We start from the raw sequence: 27247 nt of genomic DNA, 5'->3' as shown, positions 1-27247 counted from the left end.
AGCATTGCTTTTATAAAATGAGATGCATTTGCTAATGTGAACTCTTTCTGTCAACAGATCTATTAAATGATAATTTTGTAATCCACATTCTTTAAAAAAGGAGCACTTGGAAAGGAAAGAACAATAAGAAGTAACTCGTAACAGTAACACTTAATTTTCTTTTCAGGTACATGGTAATATTTTTTTTACAATAAGTTGTTATGGTGCACCACTTTAATTACATAGACATTAAGATGACCACTTTAATTACATAGACATTAAGATGTGAATATGCATTTCCCTTGTCTGCATTGTTGTTTTTACTGTAATATTTTTTCTGCTTGCGCTATGTCATGTTTAGGTATAAGTTGCTGCTGTTTGCAAGGCATAGTGTTATTGAATTTGACTTTTGCTAATTTATGCTGCTAGCTTTGCCAATTTGCATTTCTTTATCATTTCTGTTTGTGTTGATTTGTTGTGATGCTGCATTGCCTCGTCCTTTGGTATATATATCTGAGCTCAGTAGATTTAAGTTAGCTTAAGAGGGGGTAGACTATATAAGAAACTGACTATGGAGAATAGGTAAAGAATGCATTGCGAAGAAAGATTTGGGCCGCAATGAGTATTGTACAATCAGAAATAATTATTTTGAAAGAAATATGGATAGAATACAGGAACGAGGTATAGGTAGGATTTTCTTGGAAATAAATGATGAGGTAAGCAATGTGTGAACATATAAATACAGAAAGCATGCTTGGATAGGATTTTTTTGGTGGAAACAAATGTTGAAATAAGACGAAAGATCTATCGAATGAAGTTGTGGGGTGGACTGCAGTACCAAATGTTACACTGAAAACAAACCCTGTCCTTTCCTTTTGTGTTATTCCGCTATATGTTTGTGTACCCTTGTGTATTTGTGTTTTTCCTGTCTTTATGTGTTTAGCTGATGAGAGCTCTGTTGTAGACTTTTTCTAATAATATGTTATTTACTTTGTAAAGATGCTTAGACATTATTTATTCTGTGTTGTTTTAATGCTCATGTGTGAAGTTGAATTTTTAAAAGTGATTCTGATCTTTTATGTATGTACTCATGTCATCATTCCTGTAACACTGATGTATATGTTTATTTCTATTGTTTTGTAAAGCCTGCACTACAAATATTATCTGTATTGTTATGTTTTTAATGATGTATTTTGTATCTTTGTAATTGTATTCTTATGTTATATAATTGTAATTGACACCAGTTACTCAAATTAAGTAACTTGTAAGCATTCATTTCACTGCACACATTTCTGTTGGTCATAGTATATGGACAATATGTGAGAAGTAGGGACTGTTAGTGTTTGCACGTGTGTTACTAATTCAGCAAGGGACTGGATAACAGCATTGCTGGTTCTAAGGACAATTCCCAAAAACTTTGTGCGTGCACAAGTGGTGGTTTATGGACTTGCTCTATTATCCGCAAGACTCTTCAATGGTGATTGTGCACCTGCACAGTCGCAACAGATGGCTGCTGGCAATCTCTACCAGGACTACAGTGGGCCTGTCCACACTTTCTACAAGGACTACAGTGGGTCTGCATCTTTGATGGCCCACCAATACAATTATCTCTACAAGGACTACTGTGGGTCTGCACCTCTGGTGGCCCACCAATACAATACTCTCTACCAGGACTGCAGTGGGTCTGCTCAGTGATGACCTACCTACCAATATTCGTCAGAACTTCGAATGACTCTGCTGTGGGTTTGCTCCATTGTGGCCCATTACCTGTCAGCATGTCAAGAGTCAGCACTGTCTTTCCGTTGGAAGGACAACACTACTTCTTCAAGACTGCATGGAAATCCACTACTTCTGTGTGCAATTTCTTTTACTAATGAGACTTTGTGAAAAAAACTGTAATTACTATTATGATGAACGATCAGGACTGTCTTTATGGACTGTGAGAAAATTTTAGCTGTTGACCAACATTGTATCAATAAGTGTGTGCATTGGATATCTTTGTTAGTGTAATTATGAAAAATTTTATCAAATCATTATTGGCCACTGGCCAAAAACATTTGTAAAATTTTTTTGTGGGGAGCATGGGGGCTATGTAAGTAGGCTGTTTATGTTTTCTTTATGTAAGTTTGCTGTTTATGTTTTTTTATTGACAACGTTACGTAGCACTCTCTATATGAAAAGTTTGAATTGTTGTCTGCCATTGTTGTCATGAACTGCTATAGCTGGATGCGAACAGCGCGTAGCGCTGGGCAGTTGGAGGTGAGCCGCCAGCAGTGGTGGACGTGGGGAGAGAGATGGCGGAGTTTTGATAATCTGTAAGACTGAATGTCAATTATGAATATTAAGGTAAATACATTGTTTGTTCTCTATTAATATCTTTCATTTGCTAACTATCCCTATCAGTAGTTAGTACCTTCAGTGGTTTGAATCTTTTATTTAGCTGGCAGTAGTGGCGCTCGCTGTTTTGCAGTAGCTTGAGTAGCGAAGATTTTTGTGAGGTAAGTGATTTGTAAAAGGTATAGGTTAAAGTTAGTCAAGGCCATTGTTTTGTAGGGGTTATTGAAAGTCAGATTGCGTTGCGCTAAATAATATTGTGTGTCAGGTTAAGCACAGGCTTGTATAATTGTTCTAAGTGGACGTTTCACATGTAAAATTGTTCAAAGGGGACGTTTCAGTAATAAGTCATGTAGGGTTACGAAGCAAGTTTTTGTAAACATTAAAATAGGTAATGGAACCGTACAATGGCCATTCCTGGTTGTACAAAACCTTGTGACAAATTGCATATTAGGAATAGATATTATGAGCGAGAAGGACTCTATTATAGACTTCTCCAAAGTTAAATGTATTTTAAATGATAAAGGTAGTGTAATTATCATTGATTTGGACAGGAGAACTCTAAGGCATGACAAACACTGTACAGGGTACAAGGTTCAGTTAGTACTTGACAATGACAATCAAGATATGCAAACACACTCATCTGACACAGAGCTAATGGACTTGAAAACATTGCTTGATCATAAGATAAGTGAAGCTACAGCTCTCAGTGTACATGAACGTATAAAACTACAGGAAGTGTTATCTAAATATTTACAAGTTTTTATCAAACGATTAGGTGTTATCAACACATATGTATAGAAGATTGAAGTTAAGCCTTACAAGATCTTCTACCACAAGACATATAACGTACTGTTATCTCAACGACCTGCTGTGTGGCAAGAATTAAAACAAATGTTAGACTGGAAGGTCATTGATCCATCCACCTCACCTTATTGTAGTCCTCTACTTGTTGTCAAAAAATTAAATGGAAGCATTAGGTTAGTGTTAGACGCACGAGCAATTAATGAAATAATTTTACCGGTTCACACAAAACCCGAAAATTTAGAAGAGCAATTACAGAAATTTCTAGATGCAAACTATTTTTCCACAATAGATCTCGCTAATTCGTTTTGGCAGGTGGGTATCACTCCTGATTCACGGAAATATACTGCATTTATGTTCGGGGGGCGAACCTATCAGTTTTGTGTTCTACCTTTCGGACTGAATGTCAGCTCTGGGGTATTCATTACAGCCCTGGATACCGTGCTTGGCGACGATTTAGTTGAGACAGTCACACACTATGTAGATGATATACTGATAGCTACACAGTCTTGGAAGGAACACGTTGACACACTTCAAAGAATTTTAGAAAAATTTGCACAAGCTGGAGTCACAGCCAATCTTAGAAAATCAAAGTTTGGTTGCAGTGAGATAAAGTATTTAGGACATATCATTAATTCGCAGGGCATACGTCCGGATCCCAGTAAATTAGATGCTATCAGAAACTTTCCTAGCCCTCGAACTAAAAAGCAGTTAAAATCATTCCTTGGGCTATGTTCATTTTTCAGACGTTTTTTGCCACAACCACTTTTGAACAGTAAACATCTGCTAAATCTACTCAGAAAGAATCAAGTTTGGATCTGGTCGGAACAGTGCCAGAATGACTTTAATACAATTAAACATGCTTTAGTGGGTGCAAACTTATTGAGCCATCCAGATTTCAATTTAGACTTTTGTATGACTTGTGACGCTTCACGAACTGGCTTGGGATGTTGCTTATTTCAAGTTGTAAAGAATAAAGAAAAGGAACAGATAAGAATTATTGGGTTTGCAAGTCGTACTCTAACTGAATGTGAGCGTACATACTCCACTACTGAGTTAGAAACACTTTCCATAGTATGGGCATTCAAGAAATTCAATTATTATTTATTTGGAAAACATACAGTAATTTACACCGATCACCAGGCCCTGACATTTTTGTTAACTTGTAAACTTGTACATCCTAGACTATCACGATGGGCAGTTACACTTCAGAACTACTCTTTTGAAATTAAGTACATAAAAGGTAAGGACAACACCATTGCAGACGCTTTGTCTAGACTTCCACAAGGTATGAATGATACCAACAGTGACTTAGAAAATATAAATGACTACAGGATTCTCTTAATGCAAGACAAGCAGTGTCACCAATATTATATTGATATGTGCAGAAACATGGCTAAATTACAAAAATCTGACCCTCACTGGTATAAGATAATAACATTACTGGTAGAAAAACACAATCATCCTTCGACTAAGTATTACAAGTTACACAATGATGTGTTATTTTACCGCCGACATCCAAATGCTACTAACTGGTGTGTATGCATTCCCAAAGAGTCTGAACGTAATCTAATTTGGCACACACACACTTAGTTTGGGGTCATTATGGGACGAAAAAGTGTTTGGCAAAGCTCAGCACATACTGTTATTTTAGCGATATGAGAAGAAAAATTTACAGGGAACTGAAAACATGTGTCATATGTCAAAATTCAAAACCTCAGAATTTATCCACAAAAACAGATTTACATTCTATTTTACCTAGTAAACCCCTGGAAATTCTGTGTACTGACATCAGTGGACCGCATCCAGCAAGCTCTGGAGGCGTCAAATATATCTTAGCTTTTTACGATATATTTTCTAAACATGTCAAACTTTATGCTTTAAAATCCGCCACTGCAAGTGCTATAATACGAAGATTCTCAAGTGATTACCTGACGCACGTGGGAAAACCTAAAGCAATTCTGTCAGATAATGCAGCATACTACTCTGGGTACAAATGGAGAAATTTCTTGAAGGACAATAACATTAAAAGTATATTTATTTCGAGGTTTAGTCCACAATGTAACGCGACTGAGAGACTTTTCCGAGAATTAAATCGATTCATGAGGACCTATATTTCATCAAAACATACTAATTGGGTGTCCTACCTAAGTCTTTTCGAAGACGTACACAATAACTTAAATATTTATGATACAAATTACACACCTAACGAGATCTTGTTCAATTGCAAACAGAACGATCAGTGGATAGAACCATTACCTAAGTTGTCAGACAAGGAAATCACACCTGAACAAAAAATAAAAGAAGTATTGACTACACTGACACATCACGCACAGATACGAAACAAACATCACAGAAACATAATAAAAAGAAAACAAAAATTCGAGGTAGGAATGCTTGTACTACTTCGTACTCATCATAAATCTGTAGCACTCAAATGACGCAACGCTAAGTGGCGTCTGCTATATGAAGGACCTTATATAATTGTTAACATACCGCATCCTGGTGCGTATCTGTTACAACATCGTAGAACTAACAAAATTATTGGGCTATACGCACACCGAGATCTTACAGCATTTCATGCTGAATAATGTCAAAGTCATACCCATCGAAATATTGCTAAGCAACTCGAAAAACTCTGTTGTTACAACACAGATAATAAGTAGTGTAGAAATTTTCATTTCAGCGGTTCCAGAGTCGCAGTTGAAGGCAGAAGAACTCTTCTTTCAGCGCGCGCCACCACCTGGAAGACGGAATATCAAAATAAAATTTATGATTACGTAGCAGTGAATGATATATTAATTTTTCACGGAGCATTTGTTATTGTAGGTACCACTGACTTGGTATGACATCTGACGAACCGACAGACGTCATCTGTGAAGCGATCTTTTACTTTGAGAAATAGATTAGACGCACATCTCTCAACACGAAAAGCATCTATCAGTAGTCAAGGCCACACAGACACTCTACACACACGCACAAAACGCGAGGAATCGAACATTTTCTCTCTCTTACTATTTTGAATATTATTGAGTAGTGAAAACGCCTGGTCTTGCCTACTGATGTAATGAATGTTGTGTCTAACCTATCTTAATTTCAGATGACATCACGTGACACAATGTAATAACCTATAGCTATGTAATGATGATGCAAAGATGTTTATGTGCAACTGTATTATGTTTATGCTAAGAAAATATGTGACGTGTGTATGTATAATTACTTATTTTTTTAACTGATGTATCATGTAACTGTTACTATGTAAAAAATTTGAACAAAACGAGTGCCAAAAAGACATTGCATATTGAACCTCTGTTCACGGACATTAACGAACATTACTAACTCTGCAACTACGCAGAAACCTATGTGAAAGAAACGGTTAATGCCATTCATTATGCAGCGTATCTATGTAAACGCGATGAATGATTTCTTTGATTAATAACTACGAACATTTAGGTGAGCTATATTCAGCAAAAAACTGAAAATGTGAAGTGCATAATTCGTGCATCGTCTACTGACATTACTACAGTACATAACTTCAAGATGTTAACTGGATTAAATGGACACAAAGTGCCTGTCCAGAAATCAACACGACGGGTGGAAGAATTTTGGTTGGAACTTCAGGGAATGAAATGTTCTCGAAATGTGACGGACACTCTTACCTGGACTGTCCAAGGATCGACGCCAGCTATGTGCCGTCCGAGGTTCTGCAACCAAGCTTCCACGGAATGTAAAAAAAAAACGAACTGCACGTGGACCAATTACTCGACGGGTCACGTCTGATCTGTAATGAGCAATGCCTTTAGTCACAACGAACTGCATCACAAAGACTATAATGGAAATGGGAAATGGACACGCTTATGTATTAATCACGTTGTTATACAACGATGTTACTGTGATCAAAAAAAACTTTACCACGACGATACTAACCTGTAAAAAAAAAATTATTGTGCAGCAGATGAATATGAACTGTAATAACGACACGATGTGTATAGGTCAACGCACCTGAAACATACGGACATTTTTCTTTGAAGTATTTCAAAACAATACTATGTAACTAAGAACATTCAACAATCTAAGTTGTGTTATAACAAATATTGTAAATTTAAAACTAAGTTACCTGTCATAGAATGTAGTCTTCATATGTAATCTTGGTTGAATATTTTCTTTGTGCAACGACTGAGAAACGCGCGCACACGAACAATATGAACTGCAATACTGTGCCGCGTGATCTAACTGTACGATATAACGGCAGTGCCGGAGTCACACAGACGCTTCTGTGCATGCGCGCACTCTATCTGCCAACATAAGAACTTTTACGGCGCACCCGCGTCATTCAAATTTTGTATATAATGTGTATAATGTAAGTCATGTAAATAGTTGTAGATAACTTAGATTTTCTTGTGCCTTTAGGTGAATTGCTCGCCTGCAGGTGTGTCCTTTCGCCTCGCAATTCAGGGGGCAATATAAAGGCACATTTGCATGCCGAGCGTGAGTTTCCTCGGAAACGCGAAATATTAATTAAATAAATAATCAGTGACAAATAAATAAAGCCTATGGCACACAACTGCAGCGCTGTGTCGCTGATAAAACAAAAGCACAATTACGTTACTCTTATGTTTGATTAAGATAGGAGAGAGCTCTGGTAGAAGTGGTGCGAGAAGCACGTATTTTATTCTATTGTCTGGCACACCGCCATATTTCATGTTATAGAAGAATACTGCGAGTTGCAACCAGACTAGGCACTCGATTCTGTAAAGAATTTATATTTATAAAATAGACAATCACCTCTGTACGACGTATTGGCATGGCTGGTAAATTATTGAAATATTGAGATTTAGATTATGAGTCCGCACCTACCGCAGCAGTCTTTGGAAACGATTTATTTACGAAGTCCGATTATTTCAGTTTTATTTCACGGTCAACTACGAGTAACATTGCCTTTATGAGAAAGCCATTGTCAAGCGTCTGATACCGAATAATTAAACGTCCACGTTCCAGATAAGCAAATATTTATTACAATCACAATCACCATCATACAGATAGAAAAATTAATATTTAAATAATAATATTTTTTATTTTATTTATTTTATAAGTTTTTGGCAGTTTTCACCGTGATTACGTTCATGACATTGCAATTCACTCTCCTTCCCGCACACTGCCGGGTTTGAATGTTCTTCCCGAAGAATTTTATGTTCGGATTTGACCTCTGATAGGAGATACGATAACGTATATGGTGCATGAAATGGTGCAAGGGGTCTACATCCCACCCTCCATTAAGATTGGAAGAATTGTTTTAATTACCAAAAAGACGGGACGCTACCCAATTTTAGTCATAAAATAGTCGCACTGGCGATAAACAGCCGTCTGTCGTTTTTGCTCGTTGGCGTGGTCGCGCGTTATCAAAGCTGTCTTTTGGGTCGTACTCGCTTGCTGAATGTCGTGATCTCGACTGCCTCCTCTGTCCTTTTAACGTGAGGTCTACTTTCCATTGATTTTAATCGTGCGAGTGACGGGGTTAGTCAAGTTTGTCTGTAGCGAGTGTTGACAGCTGTTGGTTTTAATGATGCTGCACGAAGGACGTTCACGTCTCTAGTTACTGGCATTCAGGCGTCTACTGATGTGAACGGTGGTCTTCCCCCCCCCCTCCTCCCATAGAAGTGTGTCGAGGTGTAGTCCGCTATCTATGTCGTTACTCGCGCTTCTTCTGAGGCCCATAGCTGCTCGACTGGATGGCAGGTCGTTATTGGGGGAAACGTTTATCGTTCGCGCGTGCGCCGTTGGCTTTACGGTGCTTCTTCCTACTCATGACGACATACCGATGCTCAAGGACTGTAGGATGCATTTTGTCGTCTTACGAGAGCACAGGTTAACGACCGGACACACTGATTACACAGTGTGCGGGGATCTGACGTGGTTGAGATTCCATGGGCTTTTGCGGTCGCCCGCCATCGATCGTTGGGTATTGTTATCCATTGTTGTCCGATGAAGATTGGTGGGTTAAACCGGACATCCGTCACGGACTGGATTCAACGAGCGATCCTTAAACACTCGCGTCGCTCTCTCTCGTTACTTATTTACTTTCAGTCCGTGGGAACTTACGTGTTGTGTAAATCTTATTTTGTTGCCCAAATTTGTGCCTTTCCTGCGATGATGTCCCGAAAGTTACATCGAGTATCTAGCACGTTTATCTGGCGAAACCCTATTTTTCGAGTGCGCTATCCGGCTATGGCGCGACCCCTGTTGGAGGGAGGTTTTGGCCTCCCTGATGTTCGGGATAAGGCTTCTGATTTACTTCTTCGGCGCACTACTTTAAAGTGTCTTTGCGTCCCCCAGTGACTTAGAGCTCGCCTTTTTGCCTGTCTCCGACCCAAGAGCTTAACCCCGCCAATAGATGTTGGTAGGATAAATAATAAATTAAGGCATATTCGTGAACTTTTTTTTATGTCTGTTACTTGAGGATTGAGCGGTTCTAGGCGCTTCAGTCTGGAACCGCGCGACCGCTACGGTCGCAGGTTCGAATCCTGCCTAGGGCATGGATGTGTGTGATGACCTTAGGTTAGTTAGGTTTAAGTAGTTCTAGGGGACTGATGATCTCAGATGTTGAGTCCCATAGTGCTCAGAGCCATTTGAACCCAACCTGATCTCTCTGTAAAAATGCTAGTATGCCGCTGGACGTTTCCAAATCACGTTTCCTCTGTGGAGTCCCCATCACCAGACACAGAATGGAAGGTTGTTTGATCCAGTGTCAGCCTACCCCTGTGTTATCGTGGTACCAAGTCGTTCATAACCTTGTCTCCATCACCGTTTGACTTTTTCATATTGGACTGATGCAGTTGTTGCCATGAAACAGATACATTTATGTCACCGCTTGGTCGCATGCGAACACAGTTATTGCAGTTGGCTCCGCCGACAATTGGCATTTCTTGCCAGGAGGACGGAAGCGACAATCTCCACTGACATTCTCCTGCGTCCCGATTCAAACATGTTCCCCAGAACAGAGAACAATACAGTTGTGTGGCATATCGGGCTCTATGTTCATTACGTGATGGGGGGCGGTTATGACCCGGAACCTTGTGCCATTTTCCAGTATATGGTTTCTGCCCAATGGATAGGTTGCCACACTGCCGTCCACTTTTTGCGAATATGATGAATCTCGTCATTAGTCGTCAAGGAGTTGGATGATGTGTAGAAATCCTTTACTGTTGGAATGTTTCATTCCTGTTACCTTGTTTTTGGTAAAATTGACAAAAAAAGTGGCGAGTTAACCGGTCGTCGTGGAATTCTCATTACCGTCCCCTTTCTGATGTATCTTTACACAGTTTATTTCATTTTTGTTTAAGTAATGGAAAAATAAGTTGTTGCAGGGTACGACTAAAAATGATACTTTTTTTTCCTTTTAAGTGGTGAAAGCCATGTAGGATTTTGTTCCACCATGTTCCTTCCTTTCTAGAGTAGCAAGTAATTTCAGATAAATAAAAATAAAAGATAAATAAAGAAAAGGCCAGTACTATGTGATAGTCAAGCGCAGTGACAGTCGTGGGGTGGGTGGGGGGGAGCGAGGGGGTGGGGAGGCATCGTGGTTAGGCCACGGCGTGCGACCCTTGCCCACCTCGTCTCCACTCAGCCTTAAGTTGCCCCTGTGTCTGTTCTTTCTTGCCGTTACAAGCAAAAAAAGAAAAAAAATAATATTGTCCAAGAACTGTAAGGTAGCAGCGTGCGGTGTGTTCCTGGTTCGCACCCCACCGGATCCAAAACTTTCAGTATTAACCTTCGCGTTTAATAATAAAAAAAATTAAGAAGGAGACAGAGGTTCGAATCCTGGTCAGGCACAAATTTTCAACTTTTCCCATTCATTTAAATGAATTCTTCCTGACAGCTCATGTCTTTAATTCCTTTGTGTCTTGATTCATAATGGCTGCAGGATCAAAATAACCGAAAGACGAGACACCAGATATACACTACTGGCCATGAAAATTACTACACCACGAAGACGATGTGCTACAGAGGCGAAATTTAACCGACAGGAAGAAGATGCTGTGATATGCAAATGATTAGCTTTTCAGAGCATTCACACAAGGTTAGCGCCAGTGGCGACACCTACAACGTTCTGACATGAGGAAAGTTTCCAACCGATTTCTCATACACAAACAGCAGTTGATCGGCATTGCCTGGTGAAACGTTGTTGTGATGCCTCGTGTAAGGAGGAGAAATGCGTACCATCACGTTTCCGACTTTGATAAAGGTCGAATTGTAGCGTATCGCGATTGCGGTTTATCGTATCGCGACATTGCTGATCGCGTTGGTCGAGATCCAATGGCTGTTAGCAGAGTATGGAATCGGTAGGTTCAGGAGGGTAATACGGAACGCCGTGCTGGATCCGAACAGCCGCGTATCACTAGCAGTCGAGATGACAGGCACCTTAACCGAATGGCTGTAACGGATCGTGCAGCCACGTCTCGATCCCTGAGTCAACAGATGGGGACGTTTGCAAGACAATAACCATCGGCACGAACAGTTCGACGACGTTTGCAGCAGCATGGACTATGAGCTTGGAGACCATGGCTGCGGTTACCCTTGACGCTGCATCACAGACAGGAGCGCCTGCGACGGTGTACTCAACGACGAACCTGGCTGCAAGAATGGCAAAACGTCATTATTTTCGAGTGAATCCACGTTCTGTTTACAGGAGCATGATGGTCAAAACCGTGTTTGGCGACATCGCGGCGAACGCACATTTGAAGCGTGTATTCGTCATCGCCATACTGGCATATCACCCGGCGTGATCGTATGGGGTGCCACTGGTTACACGTCTCGGTCACCTCTTGTTCGCATTGACGGCACTTTGAACAGCGGACGTTACATTTCAGATGTGTTACGACCCGTGGCTCTACCCTTCATGCGCTCCCTGCGAAACCCTACACTTCAGCAGGATAATGCACGACCGCATGTAGCAGGTCCTGTACGGGCCTTTCTGGATACAGAAAATGTTCGACTGCTGCCCTGGCCAGCACATTCTCCAGATCTCTCACCAATTGAAAATGTCTGGTCAATGGTGGCCGAGCAACTGGCTCGTCACAATACGCCAGTCACTACTCCTGATGAACCGTGGTGTCGTGTTGAAGCTGCATGGGTAGCTGTACCTGTACACGCCATCCAAGCTGTGTTTGACTCAATGCCCTGGCGTATCAAGGCCGTTGTTACGGCCAGAGGTGTTGTTCTGGGTACTGATTTCTCAGGATAAATGCACCCAAACTGCGTGAAAATGTAATCACATGTCAGTTCTAGTATGAATACTCGTTTATCATCTGCATTTGTTCTTGTTGTAGCAATTTTAATTTCCGGTAGTGCATAATTACGGCGATGATGGCAGGCAATGTCTTCAATTCCTTTGTCTTGACGCATTTTACAGAAAAAATCTGGGAAATGGAATAATTGTGAAGCAAGCGGATATACGCTGGTTGCAGGTACGGACGTCGCCCGCTGCAGTTGGCCTGCGTGGTGATGCACGTCGTCAGCAGGGTGGCGATGGTGTTCACTCCGTCACTGATCGTGCTGTTCGTCGTGGCGGTGGCGCTGGTGGGGGGCGCTGTAGGCGTCATGCTGGAGTCGGCGGTATCTGTAGGTGAGTAGGGGGAAACAAAGTGTTGCAGCATCGCGAGAGCGACGTTTAGAAAAACCTTAAAAAGTATTTTTCATGGAAAGAACGGGAAACTACTCTGACAGAGGGCTTCTCCTGTTTCTTTACTCTTTTCTTCCTTGATAAATTTTCTCGAGCTTCCATCCGGGCCACGTGGTTATATGTCCAGGAGCTTCGAGCCGAGAACTACACTCATACTCATAAATTAAGGATAATGCTGATACATGGTGAAACAACGCTCTGGTGGGGCGGTTTGCGGGTTTAAATGACCTCGGGGAATGACCATGCGTGTTCATTTGACCTGCGGTCGGCGCTCGGTGGCGCTGGCAGCAGTCCACATACACAGAGGTATGTTGATGCATTTCAGAGTACGGGGCAGCGAGTAAGTGTGCAGACGTGTTCAGACGTGCTAATGGTGTGTTGAAAATGGCTCGAAGAGCACATATTGATGACGTTATGAGGGGTAGAGTATTAGGGCGACTGGAGGCTAGTCAAACACAGCAGGTCGTATCACGGGCCATCTGTGTGCCACAAAGTGTGATCTCAAGATTATGGTAACTATTCCAGCAGTCAGGAAACGTGTACAGGCGCTACAGTACGGACGTCCACAGTGTACAACACCACAAGAAGACCGATATCTCACCTTCAGTGCCCACAGTCGGCCACGGAGTACTGCAGGTAGCCTTGCTCGGGACCTTACCGCAGCCACCGGTACAGCTGTCTCCAGACACACAGTCTCCAGACGACTGAACAGACATGGTTTATTCTCCCGGAGACCTGCAAGGTGCATTCCCCTGACCCCTGGTCACAGGAGAGCCCGTAAAGCCTGGTGTCAAGAACATAGTATATGGTCACTGGAACAGTGGTCCCAGGTTATGTTCACGGACGTCCAGGTATAGTCTGAACAGTGATTCCCGCCGGGTTTTCATCTGGCGTGAACCAGGAACCAGATACCAACCCCTTAATGTCCTTGAATCGGACCTATATGGAGGTCGTGGTTTGATGGTGTGTGATGGGTTATGATTGATGCACATACACCCCTGCATGTCTTTGACAGAGGAACTGTAAGAGGTCAGGTGTATTGGGACGTCATTTTGAACCAGTATGTCCGCCTTTTCAGTGGGTCCAACCTACCTCCTGATGGATGATAACGCACGGCACCACTGAGCTGCCATCGTGAAGGAGTACATCGGAACAGAAGATATCAGGCGAATGGAGCGGCCTGCCTGTTCTCCAGACCTAAACCCCCTCTTGATCGACCTATTGCTACACGTCTTAAAACCCCTAGGACTCTGCAGGAGCTCCGACAGGCACTAGTGCAAGAATGGGAGGCTATACCCCAGCAGCTGCTCGACTACCTGATCCAGAGTATATCAACCCGTTGTGCGGCCTGTGTACGTGTGCATTGTGATCATATCTCATATTGATGTGGGGGTACATGTGCAGGAAACAGTGGCGTTTTGTAGCACATGTGTTTCGGAGCGGTTTTCTCAACTTATCACCAATACCGTGGACTTACAGATCTGTGTCGTGTGTGTTCCATATGTGCCTATGCTATTAGCGCCAGTTTTGTCTAGTGCCACGTTGTGTGGCACCGCATTCTGCAATTATCCTTAATTTATGAGCATGAGTGTATTGGCGGAGCACTGACTGTCGAGTGCGCGCTGCTGCTGCCCTTATGTGGCCAAGCTACCTTCTGCGAAAACACTGCTACTCACTGCGGTGCCTTATATGGTAATTTTATCGTTGCGAGCCCGCTTGAGCCTTCCAGTGGCTGTGTTCCAAGCTGTGTTTAGCTGCAGAGCTGCGTGTTTATTAATTGTGTTGTCAGTCTTTTATGACGCTACTCCAGAAACTATTGATCCGTTTAATAACAGATGTCTTGTCGTATACAATTCAGTGTACATTTTCTGTTTCCTGCTGTCGGTGATTTCTTAGGATACCGCAGGCGGTAGCACCTCTCGTGTTCCACAAGGCGCTGTTTAATGGTACGCACAGTGTATCCGACGTAAATGTGCCCACAACTAGACGGCATTGTATACACGCCTTGCGTTGGAAGGCTTACATTGTCTTTCAGAGGGCTCATGAGCTGTCGAAATTTTGGCTGGAGCCCCGAAGACCGAAACGATTTTATGTGCCTTTAGGGAACCGGTTACTATTTCCTGTTACTGAGCCACAGAACGGCAAAAACCAAAGATTTTTCACTGCTCTTCAGGTGTCTTCTTGCTAATCTTCCTCCAGAAAGATGGCTTTCCAAATCTATTACTGCAGCCGTTCTCCTTCAATACGTTGCGTACCTGGTTGAGCTCCTTTCACTGGTTACCAGCTCTTGATACGAGCTCCGCACAATGTACCATTGTACTCAGTATAGAGCGTTTCTGCTTTGGGTGATGGTAGCTGGTACCTTTCAGATACCGGTCGGTGTGAGTGGTTTTCTTCACTCTCGCTTCTTACATTCGTTTTTATGTGTACTGTACAGATCACTGATATTTCTGCTCCATGTTTGATCTATCTCTAAACAAGTGGACTATCGTTCATTATTAATTTCATTCTTCTGTCTTTACTTTTTCCCGCCATATCCAGTGTTACCATCCACTCCTTGTCAAAACTTCTACCGTTTGGATTCTTCTTTCGTTTCTGATGTTACGGTCCCAGTCGTGCTTGCACGCAAGGTGAGTCCCAGCACTACATAAAAATCTTCAGACACAGATCAACGCTTCTGGCGAGTGTGTGGACGTAAATTAATCTGTAACACAATCAGCCCTTATTGCAACTTCCCTTGCACCTGCATTGCAAGGAAAGTACCTTCACACCAGCCCAGATAATTGTAGCGCGAAATGTTCAATCACTGGTACGTTCTGTTGATGAAACCGTTCAATGCGGACCAGACTCTTCGATATCAGGCTACAACAGCGCATTGTTCACGCTTGTCTTTGGTTTTGTTTCTGGCAAAATCATCAATATAAGCCATCAAATAGGCTGTTTCCATCATAATGATAACAGTTGTAAGGTAACATATTGTTTCACTCGTGATAAAGGTACAAGTACTAAACTGCCGTGCATGTGTTGTTCTAATGTGTTGTGTAGTGTCGTTCAATATGCATGCGTGTCTGGTGCAACACGTGTGCAGCGGTGGTCAACAGTACGAAATGTGGAATCATATTCGCATTTGCGAATATGACTAAACTATGTCTCCATTGTGCATTGGGGACAATGCTCACGTGGCACAGACGGTCGAGGCGACCGCCAGCGTAAAGTGAGAGATCCGCGTTCGAGTCCTGGCACGACACAAGTTTTCATTGTCACCAATGCACACCGCACCCAAAGTTTAATCCTATTCGCAAATGCTGATATGATAGGAGTCACTGAAAGCCAATGTGGTAGAATTAAATTTTTCGCACGTTACGGTGGAGCTGAATACCTGAGAAGGAATACGCTGTGTTTTAATCTTCGTAACTGCGATTTATTTATGAAACATAAATATGATGTCACACAATTAATGTGAGTTTGCAGTTTTTGCTCCCATTATGCACTTCTCTCTCAGAAATTCGGTTAAAATAATTGCATTATTGTTCTTAACCACAAGAATGTTACCTACTGAGTCTGTCTAATAGCTCAGCAATGTATCCTGTTTATTCTGTTTCAACGTATACACCATCTTCCTCTGCCAATACGTCAACATGTCCAGGTTCAGATTCCTGAGCCGAACTTGCAGTTGTCAGTTGGTTGCACCGGACGGATGCACGGGAGGAATGTGATCATGTCTTTCCTTTTTTGCCTCGGTGTCATTGTTGAGACAGATGTGTATTATGGTTTATGCATTTAATGTGAGACATCACTGCTTGACTAGCGTGGGTTTTAACCTAGACTTCAACATGGAGTGCAAACTTCCCTTATTAATACAATATTTACTTTAATAGCAACTGGACATTACAGATCTAAACAAAGAAAACAATGCTGATAGTAAGTGGCACTGTTACAATGTCTGTTTGATTTTAGAGCGGAAACAAACACGCAAAAAAATACAGAACAACAAGACCATGTGGCCTCGCCGTTTCGGTTATACCACTGTTCCCACGAACGCACTTCACTATGGCGTGAGAGGAAGAATATGTTTGGAGATCTCAAGTGGCTCAATTGCGAGTTATCGTTACACCGCAACAAATTTCCATGCATTATGCGTAAACGGAGTGGTGTAACTCAGAACTAATTTTATTTGTCTTAGACCACTCTGGTTCTCAGCGGCTCATATAAAGGTAGAAGTAGACACACGTTTTGTGACAATTTTATTTATCTGCAAACACCGCTCGAACAGCTCGATTTGTAACAGTTGTTGAAACAATCATCGGCTAGGAACGCTACAGACACGACACAGAACGTAGTCTTGTCACACTCCTAGAACCCTCTACGTGTTATGCTCTGGATACAATACATTTCAGTTCTAAAACATCCACAAGTGCAAGATACGCAGTTACAAGAACAAATATTAACCGTTGTAGAAATATATACCACAAACTGTTATTTTCGAAAACTTTATTTAAGCCACTAGTTTAAAAGTCTCAATAGCGTCGACTTAGGGCCCCAAGACATCGAATGTCCTTAATGTTCCTGTCGTATACGTACATAATACAGCAACCACCGCAGTTTAACTTTACATGTTTGTACGAAAAATACCATCCTGCAACTTGTACTCGAAATGTCGAAAGAGACGATTAAGCCGCCTGTGCCGGTCAAAATTTGGAGGTAACAAGTCGTTTCGGGCTCCTTCCAGGTATAAGGGATTTGTCAAATCACGGACAAGCATACATTTTCAGTATCACTTTATGCGTTTGGTAGTTTACTAAACGATAGTTATGACTATTATATTATTTGTGATATTAAAAATTTGTAGACTGCCAAATAACATTGTAAATTTAATAAAAGTTCATCCGATTACACGTATTCTTCCCATTATATCAATTGTAATATAAATAGTAAAGAAAATGACTGTGTTGAAAATAAAAAAACGGACGAACGGGACTCGATCCAGCGATGCAGTGATTACAGAGCTTGAACGCTAACCACCCGGCTGCCGCCCCTTCATGATAAAAATGGCCATTCACAGATGTGTGTTTGACGACCGAAATTATCTTGCGATTTTCTCAATAACGCTTGAGAAGTACGCGCTACTGCTTACACATTTTGTTGTCCTCGTGGAGCACTACGAGTGTACGAAGTTTGCGGTAAATCCGCGTCCCAAACGTCGTGGCCTCCCCTTGTAAGTGCTAAGCAATGCTCTAGGCCGCGTATAGAGCGACGCCGCTGGACAGTCGGAGATTGGAGACGAATTGTTTAGAGTGATGAATCACGTGATACCCTGTGGCAATATAGTGGAAGGGTTTGCGTTCGGCAAAAACCTACTGAACGTTACCTAAGATCATGTGTAGTGTCAACAGTAAAGTACCCTGCAGTTGGTGTTATGATATGGCAATGTTTTTAGTAATTACTGTCTACTGATTTTCCTGCGCTTAAGGGGAGCCGGGGGTGGTCAAATCCGAAAAGTTACGATTTTTTTTTGCTACCGAAAATTAATTGGAACATTCCTCTTTAATGTAAACTTTGAATTATTGTTCTACTCGCCCTGGAAGTGGAGTTATTACCATTTTCCCCCACGCCTGCAGAGGAAATGGGCGGGCGCTGAATGCATCTAACACCCTCTCGTCACTTCCTGGCGAACTGCTTGGGATTTTCTCGGCCTGTTACGCATACAGCGCCTTATGTTATGCATACAGCGAGTGTGCAAGGGTTGGCTACATTGTTTTCTGTGACAAATAAAGCGCTAAGAGCGCGGAAAATCGTCTCTTTGCTGTTTACCGTTTCGAATTAGTTCAGTGTTGCGCCTGTTGTTGGTAGTATTACACTTCCTGTGTAAAGCGTTGTTCTGGTTACGATGCCACGTTTTAGTAACCGTGTATATAAGAAGAGGAACAACGTAGGTAAAAGAAAATTAACACTAATACCAAGTTGCGATACTACAATTACTAAAACAGTGCGTTCTTCTGCTAAGCAACACATGCCCGGCCATAGCCCTGTGACATCTTCTAGCAAGAAGCTGACTGGTGGAAGTGACAGATTTCGTGAATATGTTAGTGACAGTGATGATATGTTTCATGACTTAGCACAGCCAGAATTGTTACACAAATGTCTACACGGAAAGACGCAGAATCCTAATGAGAGCGTAAACAATTTGATTTGGAAAGTGATTCCTAAAAGGGTGTTTGTAAGCATAAAAACGCTGCACTTTGGCATTTATGATGCAATAGCAACCTACAACCAAGGGAACAGTGTGAAGTGTGAAGTTCTGAAGGCATTAGGATTTACAGCTGGGGTGAACACTGTACGAGCACTAAGAAATATTGACAGAGAAAGGATAAGAGGAGCAGAAAGAATAGAAAGGCATATGAAGTATGAGGGAACAACAGGCCAGAAAAGAAGACAGAAGAGGAAGCTTTTGTAGGATGAAGAAGGAGACCCTGATAATCCATCCTATAGTGCAGGAATGTATTCAGAAACTTTGATAGCCATTTCCCGTAAATTAGAATTTTTCGAATATAAGGAACATTTTCTCAAAATCCACTCAAGGTAGAGAGGTGAAATTTTTATACAGCTCTCCTAGTGGTCAAACTTACAGTGTAACACAGCCATTTGGCAATATGTCCAGTAGTTTCATTTCAGTTTAATTATAAAGCAATTATTTGTAAAAAAAATTTGGGTAATTAATAAAAGAAATAATTGGAAGGAAACTAGAAAAGATACTCCAAAATCTCTCTGTCATAACTGCAATACTAAACCACTCTATGTGTAAAAAAAATTCAAATTTTTCTATTTGGTAGTTTATTCATAAATGTTCCTCAAACTTAGTGATTTTAACGTGGGCAGCATAGGCACCTCCGGCTCCCCTTAAGAAAACAACGCTAAATTCGGAAGCATATCAACTCATTTAACAGCACCATGTACTGCGCACGGTACAGGGCCACTTAGGAGACGTTATTTGTTTGGATTAGGACGACAACGCACCCTGTCACAAAGCAGCATCTATGAGGCAATCGTTTGTGGACAATAACATTCCTGGAATGGACTGGCCTGTCCATAGTCCATACCTGAACCTAATGGAATACTTTCCGGGCGAGTCAGAACATGTGCCTCGCTTAAGACTCCAGTGGCCAGCCCCACTTTCTTAATGTGGAGAGGCCTTGCACTGCACTCGACATCAAATGGGCAAACAGATGTAGTCAGCACGACTACACGTAAAGAAACGGTGGCAGTTGACAAGGATAAAACAAATAATAACGCCGAAAGGAAAAACGCTACAGTTAGAAAACCAGTCAATATGAAGCATCTGTATGAAGACATGATGGTATTCATTGAAAATGAATTTTCTGGGCAAAAGAGGACACAGCCCAAGAACAAGCGAACTAAAAGTGGAATTACTGCCAAAAATATCGCAATGCTCTATAAAGCAGGCTTTATTAACTGGCAGTGCAGTTCGGAACAACTACAAAAATAAAACGAGAGAATATTCACGAAACTAGAGAAAACATGCAGATGTGTGGTACTAACCGAGCGATCCAGTAAAGGTGCAAGCAAAACAGCTCCTGCAGCTGAAATCAGAGCAGAGCAAGCAATTGAACAAAATATTTTGCTCATAAAGTCAAGAACAAATGAAGAGGCAAAGACAGTGCAACAAAAGCTGACGTACTTAATGAACCAGACCAAAGAGAAAATTTGTATGAAGAAGGTCAAGCAAAACGATAATGTAATCGTCTTCGAAATTGCTACGTGAGGGGTCACGAAAAAGATAATCAACAACAAAAGGGTGCAAGAGAAACTGGTTTGTGAATAGCCTAAGATTAAGAAACCTTTAATGATTGTGTGCCACATCCCAGTGGACACAAATGCAAAGACACCGAAAGACACAATACACTTGAGGAACCCTGAAGATGAACTGCCCAAGGAAACCTTCGGAAACGGCTTTACAGTCCGATTCAGGACAGAACCAGTGGGAAGAAAAGTGGTTCATCAAGTTACTGAAATGAGAGCCCTCAGGTTATAACAGCACTCGTGAAGCGACAAAAAGTCGGCTTCAGTGAAAGACTTTCTAGTAGCGAGGAGGTGTTTTGAACACCAAGACCTTGGTCATCTGGCAGAACATAAAACATTGTGATAAACAATTAGTAATTTGTGGACATTGTGAGTAAAAAGGCCAGATCAGAAAATACAGCATTAAAAACAAACAAGTGGCAGTGTGTGTGCCATGTAAATACAGATGTAAAAACACACGGGGAAGAGAGATGGATGTTACACATATCAAATCCTCCTAACAAAGAAGAATTTGAAGAACGAATTATGGAGAGGCGTCTCCTGCCATTAGAAAGCAATGACCACTCTAACGATGCCATAAAGTGTGTTCTATGTAAGGAACATAAATCACCAAATAGGACGGTGAGGGACGACGAAAGAGCAAGAAATTTCTGCCAATAAGTGGACAGTAAATACCATAGAAGAGAACATGTGACACAGCCCTGCGAAAAATCAGGAAAAACGTTTTCAAAGAAAATTCAAAACTATGTGGTATAAGACAGAAGCAAGATCACATACGGTTATAGGAGTGACATTATACTGCAAGTTATCAGGATTTATTGATAGAAACTGGGTAGTTCTTGGAAGAACGCGACAGCACAAAACCTGAGGAAAATACTGCACTGCCTAAAGAAGTAAAAGATGATTCTACAATGCAGGGTATGAATCAGCAACAAAAACAGTACGAAACCCAGAGACAGTTCATACAGGAAACAAGCATCTACTACAGAGAAGTAAACAATAAAACACAGAGGGGAGCCGGCCGGAGTGGCCGTGCATTTCTAGGTGCTGCAGTCTGGAACCGCGTGACTGCTACGGTCGCAGGTTCGAATCCTGCCTCAGGCACAGATATGTGTGATGTCCTTAGGGTATTTAGCACAGAGGTGCTCAAAATGATTGTTATTTGCCGTTGTCTTTCTCTATACCGAGCGACATGTTGAACAAGCTGTTCGGCTGATATGCGCCCCTCTTACCCTAAAACGAACTGGTTTACAGATCTCAATCCATCATTTTATAATGTGATGTTGATATAATACACAGTGATTTTTACAAGTTCAAGACCTCTTGTGAGGTAATACATCACACATAAATCAGTTTGTACATACATTTTATAAGAATGCGGAGAGACGATCTGGTAATGATGGCCCATTGTTCTCACCATCATAAGCTTTTACTTCCCTTTTGTTTAGACACAAGCACTGGCAATTATTGCGTTGGTTGAACACCATTGGTTCGCTTTGTCAGTGTCTTACCTGTGCGACATGAAACGAACAAAGAAAACTACATTTTAGTACAAACGTTATACGCATAGCACGTAATTAAATAATACACTTTAGTGCCTGCCTGGTGTGTTGGTCAAGCAGGAACTAAGGATGGTGCATTTAGCTAATATCTGAAACACCATATATTCCTCACTCCAAGCTGAGCGACCTTAAGTTTGATTTTAGAAGTTCACCATTGGGAACAAAGATTTGATACATTTTTTAACGAAACTGACTCTCTTCTCAGTGAGGACTGAGGGCGTCGATAACTAGTCGTTTCGCAAATTCATCGCCTTTATATTAATAATGGTAATGAATGACTAACACCCGTTTGTCACTTACTTTGTGACGTTTATGCAGTCACTTAGCAAAAGTTTTTAATAATGTTTTCTAGATAAATCTACTTTAAAAGCCTCATAAAACTAAGTTTCATGTAACTCTACACTGAGTGTCTTTAACATTAGTTAGCCTTCGAACTCTCTCTCTCTCTCTTATACGAATACACGAGGCAATATTAACAGTACTACTTAGAAGACAGCTTAACGAAAGGTGAACTACATTTGTAGCATTTGTAGATTTGAATAAACCTTTTGACAAGGCTCTAAATTTCTGAACGTAGCAGGGGTAAAATACAGGAAGTGAAAGGCTGTTTATAACTTGTACAGAAACTAGACGGCAGTTCAATTGGCTCTGAGCACTATGGGACTTAACATCTGAGGTCATCAGTCCCCTAGAACTTAGAAGTACTTAAACCTAAATAACCTAAGGACATCACACACATCCATGCCCGAAGCAGGATTCGAACCTGGGACCGTAGCAGTCGCGCAGTACCTGACTGTAGCGCCTAGAACCGCTTGGCCACCCCGGCCGGCAGACGGCAGTTATAATAGACGAGGTGCATGAAAAGGAAGTAATGGTTGAGAAGGAAGCGAGACAGGGCTGTAGCACATCGCCGATGTTATTCAGTCTGTACAATGAGCAATCAGTAAAGTAAACCAACGAAAAATTTGCTGTAGGAATTAAATTTCAAGAAGTAGAAATAACAACTTTGAAGTGTGCCGATGATATTGTAATTCTATTAGAGACAGCAAAGAATTTGCGAGCGGAGTTGAAAGGAATTGACGAGGAGTATATAGGATTAGTATCAACAAAAGCATGGCAAGGATAATGGAATACAGTCGAATTAAATCAGGTGATACTCAAGGAATTAGATTAGGAAACGAGACACTTATTTACGGGTTTCGTTATGTGGCAGAAAAATGACGGATGATGGCAGAAGTAGGGGTTAAAAAATCTAGACTGTCAACGGCAAGCTTTCTGAAGAAGAGACATTTTTAACGTCGAATATGCGTTCAAGTGTTAGGAAGTCTTTTCTGGAAGTATTTGTGTGGAATACAGCTATGAATGGAAGTGAAACGTGGACAATAAACAGTTTAGATCAGAACAGAAGGTTTTGAAATGTGGTGTTACAGAAGAATGATGAAGGACAGATGATCAGATCACGTAGCCAATGAAGAAGTGCTGAATCGAAATAGAGAGAAAAAAAATTATGACGGAACGTGATTAGAAGAGAAGATTAGCTGCCAGGACACATTATGAGACATCAAGGGATCACCAATTTAGTATTGGAGGGACGTGTGGGAGGTAAAAGTTGTAGAGGAAGACCAAGAGAAGAATACAGTAAGAAGATTTAAGAAGATTCCCAAGGATGTAAGTAGCAGCAGTTATTCGGAGACGAATACTTGCGACTTCACATAACAAAATTACAAGAAACTTCCTGGCAGATTAAAACTCTGTGCCCGGCCGAGACTCGAACTCGGGACCTTTGACTTTCGCGGGCAAGTGCTCTGCCATCTGAGCTACCGAAGCACGACTCACACCCGTTACTCACAGCTTTACTTCTGACAGTACCTCGTCTCCTACCTTCCAAACTTTACAGAAGCTCTCCTGCGAACCTTGCACAACTAGCACTGCTGAAAGAATGTTGCATAAGTAACATCTGTCATACACTGAAAAATCACCATTCTTTCATACCTTAGAACTGCTGTGATTAGTCCCTATTAGTGCTGAGTTATTTTTACATTCCATAATTTAATATTTTTTTACACGAAAAAAAACAAAAAATAACATTTTAGTACACACATCATACACAAAATATGTAAATAAATAATACACTTTTCTTGACTAGCTAATTTGGCTGAAGGGGAAACTAAGGACTGTACAGTACACTAAAATCTGCAGCAGCACAAAATGGCACTCTAACAAAATCACATACGGCCAAGGGTATGCTCAATCTGAAGCAGGTTCTGTCTTATTCTGTATCCTTGGTTTCCTTTCAGCTAACTTAACTCTGTTAGCGGTAGGGAGCCGCTTACCTCCAAACTACAGCGCATCGTGGAGCTGACGCATAAAGATCTTAGCCACAGGTAAAAAAAAAAAAATAAATAAATAAACACCCTGGATACTACTAGTTTAGATTTGTAGACACACTCTAAACAATTTAGCCAAAAGTAAGAAAATATTTCGCAAAAAATATGTCCCTAGCCCCCAGAACCAATTTCAGTATGTCAACTGACTACTTCGAATAACAAGAGCACAACTTTCATCACTTTGAAAACACGCAGTTTCATGTTGTGACATGTGAGGTGAGTGCGTAGAAATTTGCCTGTAATCGCATTATAATAACAACACGCACAAGGTTCCTGTAAGCTGCTTTATGTTCTCTATAGCCGTTTTTATTTTTGTGCTTTGTTGGTAATGTGAAATTTCTCCGAGGCAATATGTATGATCTCTTCATTATATGTTAATCTGATCGAACTCTGGTTTTGGTCGTATAATATTTTGCTCTATAAATTTAATGTATAAGTTATGTAGCCTTAAGCTGTATGTGGAATCAGTATTATTCATTTGTTTGTTGTTATGCTAAGTGTTGCATTTTATTTGTAAATGTTAGTGTACACGGTAATATGGAAGTGTATCACGTGAAATAACTTAAAATAAAAAAGCGTGACATTTTAAATTTAGTAATAAAATAAGATGCTGATTTTGATATTTCAGGGACGGAATTGACGGATATCAGAAACCGCTCATGTATCAATTGCATGTCATGCATTGGTATACCTATAGGATTGATGTCCGCCTGCTTGTGTGTTCAGATGTTTCCCAGCTGGAAGCACTCCTTGCTTTTTGCAGTACTGTGCTGCCTTATATTACTACTCTTCTGCAGGTAAGATGATGGGTATATACGAAGGCCTGCTGATAGGCGATTTGAAATTTGATAATACGAGTAAGTTGAAAACGTAAGTAATGTCAGACTTACTTGTTGTTGCAGAAGTATCAACCGATATGCAATATCGATGCCTCTTCCTATGTGCGTGTAATAAATGGAACTTCCTCATCTGTAACCCTTTTTTTGTGGACAATGTATAGAGGTGCATCTCTGAAGGAACGTCGAGCACCCTTTTTCATGCTGATGTCGGTGGCCACGTGTTGTGGCGTGACATCGAAATCGTTGACGAGCCGTTATCATTCATGACCGCCGAAATGTCGCCGACGCGCACATATCTCCTAATGGGGTTTCACACGCTATCTGATTAAAAGTATCCGGAGACATACTGAAACCGGTTCCGTCTTGTCCAACTTCGCAGTAAGTCTTGTAATTTATTTCTTGGGGTTGTCGTGGTTCTTTTTGTAGTATGCCGCCGGGTGCAGCGATCTGGATGCGACACTGCGACCAAAAAAATCCAGCTATTGTTTTACTTTGTAACGACAATGCTATTTTGTAAATATTTCTGATCATTTTTAGGTATTAGCAAGATACACAGCCTGGCCCCAAGCAACATAGTTCATTATTATTGAAACCTGGTTGCTAGGTACTAAGAGAGCGCACAGGATAAGGTTATGATTGTGGATGGGGCTCTAAACAGTTATTGTGAGTTGCACAATCAAACACACAACTTTATTTTTCTAAGAACCACTTGTTTACACATTTTTTAAAAGATCACAATTAGACAATACGGCTGAAGGCCTAGTTAAAGAAAACTTGAGATGCTTTCTGGGCTGAAGGCCCAACACCACACCAAAAACAAGAATAGCTCAAGGCCTGGCTTAGAAATCAAAAGCAATTAAAAATAGAAGGTAAAAATTTAAAACAAACATGCAATTGAAAACAATTAGCGGCTGAAGGCCTACACTACACATCTGAAGGACAACTATAATTAAAACACATCAATAAACATTTTTTTCTAACCAAGAAGTTTCTTTTTAAAGTTACAACAGAATGGCCAAAAGCCTAATTAAAGAAATATTAACTTATTGCACGCCTGAAGGCCACAAAGAAATTTGCAACAACTGCTGAAGGCCTGAAAAACAAGTCAGACAAACAATTTAAAATAAAACCATTCCTTCTTATAAAAAATTTTTCCTTTGAAGAATACACACAGCTGAAGGCCTTGTAAAAGGGGTTCACGTAAATCCTCGGCTGAAGGCCAAACATAACACTTTGAACGACTAACGGCTTAGGGCGTGGATTACAAACAATATCAGATAGAACAAATTTTCAAGAAAAACAATTTTTTTTAAAAATAAAACCAATATTCAAAATTTTAATTTAACGCGGCTGAAGGCCTTTACGTAAAATTAAAAAAAAACTGAATTAATACATTGGCAAAGGCCTTGTTCAATACTTCAGACTCCCGCGTCCGGCCATCCTGATTTAGGTTTTCCGTGATTTCCCTAAATCGCTCCAGGCAAATGCCGGGATGGTTCCTCTGAAAGGGCACGGCCGGCTACCTTCCCCGTCCTTCCAGAGACCGATGACCTCGCAGTTTGGTCTCTTCCCCAAACAACCAACCAACCACCCAATACTTCAGACTAAAATGAAAATCACAATCTAAAACAAACAGAACAAGTGGTGCTCAGAAGTGTTCCAAGTGTCAGCCTGAGAAGGTAGCTCAAACGTAAGATGAGATGAGAGAGACAGCCAAGAGTTGAAGTTAAATAATCGGATGGCCATCCAAACTAGAGATGGCCCAAGGGCCAACCAACAAGTTAAACAATTCTCTTCCGTCCGACCAACAGCAGAACGATGGAAAATATCGGCTGAGGACTAGGA

General features: G+C 41.1%; 1 protein-coding gene across 1 annotated transcript in view; it reads left to right on the top strand.

Annotated features, from left to right (window-relative positions):
* The window catches only part of LOC126176612 (solute carrier family 22 member 7-like), a 569470-nt gene that overhangs the window by 281403 nt on the left and 260820 nt on the right, over positions 1 to 27247 (top strand). Inside the window, exon 5 of the mRNA XM_049923772.1 lies at positions 12582 to 12739. Coding sequence (XP_049779729.1) covers positions 12582 to 12739 — 158 coding nt within the window. The remainder of the gene's footprint in view (positions 1 to 12581; positions 12740 to 27247) is intronic.

This window comes from Schistocerca cancellata, chromosome 3, assembly GCF_023864275.1.
Source record: "Schistocerca cancellata isolate TAMUIC-IGC-003103 chromosome 3, iqSchCanc2.1, whole genome shotgun sequence".
Classification (NCBI taxonomy): domain Eukaryota; kingdom Metazoa; phylum Arthropoda; class Insecta; order Orthoptera; family Acrididae; genus Schistocerca; species Schistocerca cancellata.
Note: the sequence above shows the minus strand (reverse complement) of the source record. Positions and strands in the feature narration are given on the sequence as shown.